The sequence below is a fragment of the Limulus polyphemus genome, unplaced genomic scaffold, assembly GCF_000517525.1.
Source record: "Limulus polyphemus unplaced genomic scaffold, Limulus_polyphemus-2.1.2 Scaffold1563, whole genome shotgun sequence".
NCBI classification, from domain to species: Eukaryota; Metazoa; Arthropoda; class Merostomata; order Xiphosura; family Limulidae; genus Limulus; species Limulus polyphemus.
The window spans coordinates 219,834-227,118 of NW_013667173.1; the positions used below are offsets into that span (position 1 = coordinate 219,834).

General features: G+C 33.4%; 1 protein-coding gene across 2 annotated transcripts in view; it reads right to left on the reverse strand.

Moving 5' to 3' along the window:
* Positions 1-7,285, reverse strand: part of LOC106464114 (C-Maf-inducing protein-like) — a 79,227-nt gene that overhangs the window by 36,028 nt on the left and 35,914 nt on the right. For both annotated transcript variants that reach the window (XR_002611640.1, XM_022391782.1), the window contains exons 6-9: positions 6,655-6,762; positions 3,373-3,453; positions 2,160-2,263; positions 436-537 (exon numbers count right to left, since the gene is read on the reverse strand). Coding sequence is in view for 1 of the 2 variants with exons in the window: in XM_022391782.1 (XP_022247490.1) it covers positions 436-537; positions 2,160-2,263; positions 3,373-3,453; positions 6,655-6,762 (395 nt within the window). In the remaining variant the exon portion in view is untranslated. The remainder of the gene's footprint in view (positions 1-435; positions 538-2,159; positions 2,264-3,372; positions 3,454-6,654; positions 6,763-7,285) is intronic.

Here is a 7,285-nt window from a genome sequence, read left to right on the forward strand (position 1 = left end):
AGAAAAAGTTATTAGACAAAATAGTTTCATGTATACTTTAACCATTTGTAACAGAAACGATTATCCATACTTACGTTGTTTGGAAATATTTGATAAAACTCATTATAATGGAAGAAAAAGTTATTAGACAAAATAGTTTCATGTATACTTTAAACATCAGACTTCGTAGGATCCAGTTTGGTCTAGAACTTCTAAAAGGGGGGGTTAATACCCCTTAGTGCGCGCATCCGTCCAACTACTATTCAAGGTTAACTTTTATAAAGTTTGGTGAAGTGTCATAAAAAATGACTTATACATATTTGCTTTAGATGACCAACGCCAATTAGGATAGTACCGTACAGACTGTACAAGCTTGGGTCTTTTTTATTTTATTTTCAGCTAACTGTTGTCTAGTGTACGCATAGAAGTGCTAAACTAACGTGGGAGGTCACTCACCTTTTTTTCTCTTCAAACAAAGAATACACTGCTGCAAGAGATGTTGAAACCAGGTTGGGCATGAGCCGGGGATGTGGACACAAACTTGATGGGCCGTGCACACTGTGGAATGAACAGAATTAACGAATGAATACACATAATATACGCGCCTGTTTAAACACCAACTTTCCGTATTTAACGTAGCTTAATAAAGAGCTCTGGATTTAAGAGCTGGCGACCCGGGTTCGAATTCATGGGACACCACAAAATATCCCCCACACTTTAAGCTGTGGGTGCATTATAGGAGTAACAGTCAATACTTTAGCACGAGTAGTGGGGTGCCACTGACTGGCTGGCTGCCTTCCTTCCAGTCAGTAGTCCAAAATTAGGAACTTTGACAGATTGCCTTAATAGTTTTGTCAGAAATGCAAAAAACAACAACAGCAACATATTTTTAAAATTACATATTAAGATATCATAGTTACATATGCATATAAGTATAATGATGGGCCCACAGTGTTGAAGAGCAGGTGATACTTATATGTACATATGTCTCTTCTTTGCTGACCAATCGTGTTGCTGAGAAAGCATTAACTTCTTCTAGTATTGTACAGGTTTGGTGGTTGTTTTAAAGTTATAGAAAGTTTAGAAATGAAAATGTTATGTATAACATTGTATTTTTCTAGTATCATTTATTCTACAATGGTAATTATTCTCTGTTGATGTTTAGTTACCTGACAAAGGGTCGTGAATTGTTCACACTCATAAAAAATAGGGATAAAAATATCTGAGAACTTGTGCTCTATAGCAACCTGGGAAAAACCTTGTTATATTATTTTTTATGCAGCTTTTTAGTACACTTTCTTGAAAACAAGTAGAGAAATACTGAAGATTTACAAAAATGACAAATAAGTCGAGTATAGTCTGTTAAATGAATCCCCCAACGGATCAACAGTAAACCTGGAGGTTTATAACGTTATAAACCAGGTTTCGATACCATGGCGGGCACAGCAGAGATGAGTGTGATTTCTTATAGCAAAGCCACATGGGGCTATCTGCTGTGTCCATTGAGGGGAATCGAACCCATGATTTTAGCGTTGTAAATCCGAAGACTTCCCGCTCTTCCATCGGAGGACACACAGCAGAGATAGCTTTGGGCTTAACAACAAACAAATTGTCAAATGAAAAAAAAAAAACATATATGAGAAACGTTACATATATTATATTGGCCTATCACTTTTATACCTCACTGTGTTACGTAACAAATCAGAACATTATTGTTCGTCCTAAATCTCTGCATGAGGTCCACAACTGGGCAAGTTTTAACACTCATCTTTATCAATAGGCAAAATAAGCAGTCAATGGTACAGCTTGCTCTTTGAGCTTTTCCTGCTATATCTGATCATATAACAACGTTACGATATGATGTTTGTAGATATGAGCTTTTCTTACTAATACGATATTTTATAGTTTTATTGGTAAGCCTAAGCCCTAACATTCTAAAAGAGAACAACATATTTATAATGTCGAATAGACGTGTAATGTTTTTTAATTATACATAAGTTCAAACATCCTTCCATTACTCATTAACAAACAATGTATAAAGATATGTATTTAAAAGATATACTGGAAATAATACATATCACGAGAAGTCTCTATAGTAGGTCTATGAATTTACAGTCTCGAACATACATTTAAAGTTATCAGATTTTACAGTGTATAAAAGTATGTACAAATAAAGTAACCTTCGAACAAAATCCTGAACACCTTCAACACCGTCGCTCTGGAAATATAAGGCTTCTATGTAAGCTTGTACCAAAAGACGTCTTTTCGGATGTTTTCCGAAATCCTAGAAAATCGTAAAAGGAAATTAATTAAAATAATTAAATTAGTTAAAATAAAATAATTCCTTTATACCTCACTGTGTTACGTAACAAATCAGAACATTAATTAAAATAATTAAATTAGTTAAAATAAAATAATTCTTTTATATCTCACTGTATTACGTAACAAATCAGAACATTAATTAAAATAATTAAATTAGTTAAAATAAAATAATTCTTTTATATCTCACTGTGTTACGTAACAAATCAGAACATTAATTAAAATAATTAAATTAGTTAAAATAAAATAATTCTTTTATATCTCACTGTGTTACGTAACAAATCAGAACATTAATTAAAATAATTAAGTTAGTTAAAATAAAATAATTGAAAAAAAAAATGTGCGTCAACATTACAACTCTGTGGGTAAAATTTTAAGGGGTTAAAACTATATCATAAAAATACAAAAAAAAAACAACGTTACTCAAGGAGATGGATTTAGAAAACATGATCATACAGTCTCAGAAAGTGATCTTGATATTACAGTACCGGGAACATTACATCTGTAGGTGTATTGGGTGAATGTTGATTTGTAATCATGTTCTACTATCAACTAGGCCTTTTTTATTCATCATGTACATTACCATGTAGCTTTTCATTGCAGGAATTTAAAGAAAACCAAAGAGATTCCTATTGCCATAAAACTGTCGTTCTTTCATCGTCTAGCTCCTCTCAAATTTCATGCACACTTTTAGTAAGCACTAAACACTGATATTTCGATCAAACTATTTTTGTTTTGCCATATAATGTACACAATTTTCATTTTCAGCATTTTTATTTTAGCTGATCTTTAACTCTTCACATTCCTCCTTAAGAAAATAAAAAAGGCTACAAATCGTCTCTTATGGTTATGCCTAGCCTATAATTGGATGGGCAAAGATACTTTAACTAGCAAATAATATCTCAGTTATATAAGTGCAATATTATATATATTATATCACCTTGTGTTTCATTTTAATAGTAGCCCTCTGTTATAATGTTAATGCAATAGTTAAAAGTGTTTATAAGACGCTAGCAAAATACTTTCTATGGTAAAACTGTTAACATGCGGGCTTACCGTATAAACCATACGTACCACTGAGTGTTTAAGAATTCGTTGTACGATAGATGGCAGCACTTTTACAATGACGTAGGAGCCAGGGCTTTCCTTACAGTGCTTAAAAAAAAAAGAGAGATCGCACAAAATATTTCAATGAAATTCACAGCGTTTCAATACGTTTCATATTAATTCTATGTTCCATGTCACATTTCACTTATATCTTATTATCATGAAAAACAAACAAACAATAACACGTTTTACTGCTCGTCTGTAACATCCATGTAAGTTATAAACTACTGTTGAGAAATTGGTCCTTATTGGACTACGGAGGGTTACTTTTCGTCTTTCTAAATGTAGTATTTATTAACCTAAAATATTATTATGTTCGTATAAGTATATGCCAATTTCAGGAAATAATTTTCACTTATTACCCCTAGTGGTCCTGTTGTAGTAACCTCTTTTAATTAATTTTTTTAATCTATACTTTTATTTCGCTAGGAAAAAAAATTCCTCTCTACAGTTTACTACAGACGATAAATGGCATTTCGAGTATGGAATGTTGTAGGAATGAAAAGCCATATTTGTTCCTAATTTTCAAGCTTCGACGTGAAGCTTGCGAATAAAGATTAAGCCTGATAAATGGCGTATTTCCATGATTGTTTGCGTCCGAGATTTTCAGATACCTCTGTTAGTAGGATCCATTTTACATTTCTACGGATTTTAGCGTTTTAAGTCCGTAAATTTACCGCTGTCTAATTGTGATCAGAGAAAGTATAATATACCGTGTTTAGTTTGTCTGATTATGATCAGATAAAGTATAATATACCGTGTATAGTTTGTCTGATTATGATCAGATAAAGTATAATATACCGTGTTTAGTTTGTCTGCTTGTGATCAGATAAAGCATAATATACCGTGTATAGTTTGTCTGCATGTGATTAGATAAAGTATAATATACCGTGTTTAGTTTGTCTGATTGTGATCAGAGAAATTAATAAAAATTTGCTGTCACGGACTAAAATTTCTAAAAAGTTCTTCAAAATTACCATTAGCTGTTTGTCTTGACACAGGATTTTTGTGTGTACGATAAAAAAGAGGCGTATATCATTCAGTTTAAATGCTTGCTATAGTATATTATATTCAGTTTAAATGCTTGCTATAGTATATTATATTCAGTTTAAATGCTTGATATAGTATATTATATTCAGTTTAAATGCTTGCTATAGTATATTATATTCAGTTTAAATGCTTGCTATAGTATATTATATTCAGTTTAAATGCTTGCTATAGTATATTATATTCAGTTTAAATGCTTGCTATAGTATATTATATTCAGTTTAAATGCTTGCTATAGTATATTACATAAGTTTAGTAATTCCATATTTTTTTCTCTCTTTTTGTGCACATATTATCAATTTTTCCCTCAACTGTTATTGGATCTAATATTTCATTATCTGTATCTCATCTGATGAATGTTTAACTTTGACAAATTAATGACTATAAATGTAAGTTTAGAGTAGGTTAGTTGTCTAAGCAAATTTATAATTTTCCAATTCTACTTCTTGAAGAGACAAAATACTACAAAGATTCGTGTTTTTCATTTCAGTTCACTTCCTAAATAAGATTTTTTTTATTACAAATATAACTTCTCATTAGTGTAATGAAATCTATACTTGTCCATGGTTACTGAAAGGGGTGGCATTCTCCGAAACCGTTATAACTTAGTGACAACTGGTGAATCGAACGATAGATGGGGCTTCGTGTTTATTTTTAGTACCTAAAACAATATTTTGATCAACTTATTCTCAAAGTGTTTTAACATATTTTCTACCAGTTTCCTTTCCAGTATTCTTAACAGGGGTTAGGACATAGAACCTTTAGCTTTAGGAATATCACACTTAGTAGAAATATTTTTGTTTCTTAGTTTCGGGTATTCGCACAAAGTTAACCATGAGCTATCTGCATCATCCTTTCCTAAGTTTGTGCTGATATGCAGTAGAGCGGTTCTCAGTTTGTGGTCTCTTCAGATGGAAGTGTTACATGATTACGGAAAAGAATTGTGGCCTGCAGAGATAAAACAAAATCAGCTGGTCTATGAACAAAAACTTTGAGAACCATAGACTAGAGGAAAGACAGCTAGTTAACAACATCCATCGCACACTCTTGGACTACCTAATTGAATAGTGGGATTTGATTCAGATTTTACGGCAACGGGACGCTAAACATGAACTTTCAGATTCACTCTCCGACATGCTAACCACAAGGCCTAGTACAAAGATGTGTGTGTGTGTGTGTGTGTGTGTATGATATTAGATTACTGTAAGACCGCTAATAAATGATAATGCACCATTATTTGCTCCGTGCGTGACATTACACCCAACGAAGAATGATGTCACACATAAATATATTATTCTGAACAAGACACGTCCGGTATGGCCAGGTGGTTAGGGCGCACGACTCGCAATCTGAGGGTCGCGGGTTCGAATCCCCGTCACACCAAACATGCTCGCCCTTTCAGCCGTGGGGGTGTTATAATGTGACGGTCAATCCCACTATTCGTTGGTAAAAGAGTAGCCCAAGAGTTGGCGGTGGGTGGTGATGACTAGTTGCCTTCCCTCTAGTCTTACGCTGCTAAATTGGGGACGGCTAGCGCAGATAGCCCTCGTGTAGCTTTGCGCGAAATTCAAAAACAAACAAACTTAACAAGACTTTTTAAACTGAAGAGTATACTGTTATTTTCAATCTGTTGAAGCTTTATTAATCTCCACTTTTGAATTTCTAGTAATTTTCTCCGACAGTGGAATTCTATGGATATATTGAGAGTAGATTCAGTTCGTTTTGCATTCTTGGTTCATACATGTTTGTATAGAATATTCAATTTTTTAGGATTTAGAGAAGGTTGAAATAATACATCCAGATACGACATTATACATACTAATCACTTATGAGTGAAAACAAAGAAGTGTGTGTTATAATATGTTTACCAAACTACATTTGCAATAGCCAGTCCAAAGAGTCCTTTCGTCCATTACCATGACTCATCAAGCCGGCTGGCATACAACATACGTAGTAGGGGTATATGCTATCCACATAATCTATTTTTGTGATATATTATAAAATCATCAGCGCTTTGCTTTATAAAGTGGTCATTTCCTCTCTTTAAAACCTCCTAATTTTACTTTGCTTTCTTGTACATTACACTTTAAATATTAAGTCGCCTTTTCTACATAGTGTAAAATAATAATAAAAAATAACAGTTTTACTTTATCATAATGCAGAGGATGAACATTGCCTTTTTTTAAAAAGGTTTTCACTTACCCAACATAGAAACTCGCAGATTTCATCAGAAGGACTTGCACGTTCTAATAAGGGCGCCACGATACTGATTACAGTTTCTCTAGAAGATAGTGGAAGCTGTTTTTGGTCCTGAAAAAGTCGGAATATTAAGATGTAATGACTGTTTATAGTACCTGTTAAAATCTAAGGTTTATAACGACACAAAAAGATTTTACGTACCACAGTTTTCTGGCAGTACAAGAAGGGTCAAGGATGGTCATTATAAGACAATATTGCTAACATTTTAAAGTAGTTTAAAGATCTGAACTTAGGGGTCTCACGTTCTGTAACATTTGTAGCCTTAAAACTACCGACAGGGTAAATACCTCATTGGGTTTTTATAGACATTACCTTAAAATATTTATGCACCAAACTGCTTACGGGATCATGAATTTTTGGTTACGGAACCCGTAGTAAAATATGAGCTATCAATACTTCATTTAATACCACTAATTACTGCTGGGGTTTCTCATGTAAAACTTCGAGTACCAGGAACGTCGAGAGCCAGGACGGGCCCCGTGGCAAACATCCTCGCCGCCCCACCCCCTTCTCTCTCTTTTTTAACATTTTCAAGACTTTATTAAAAATAAGATCCTAAATTAGGACAGCAACG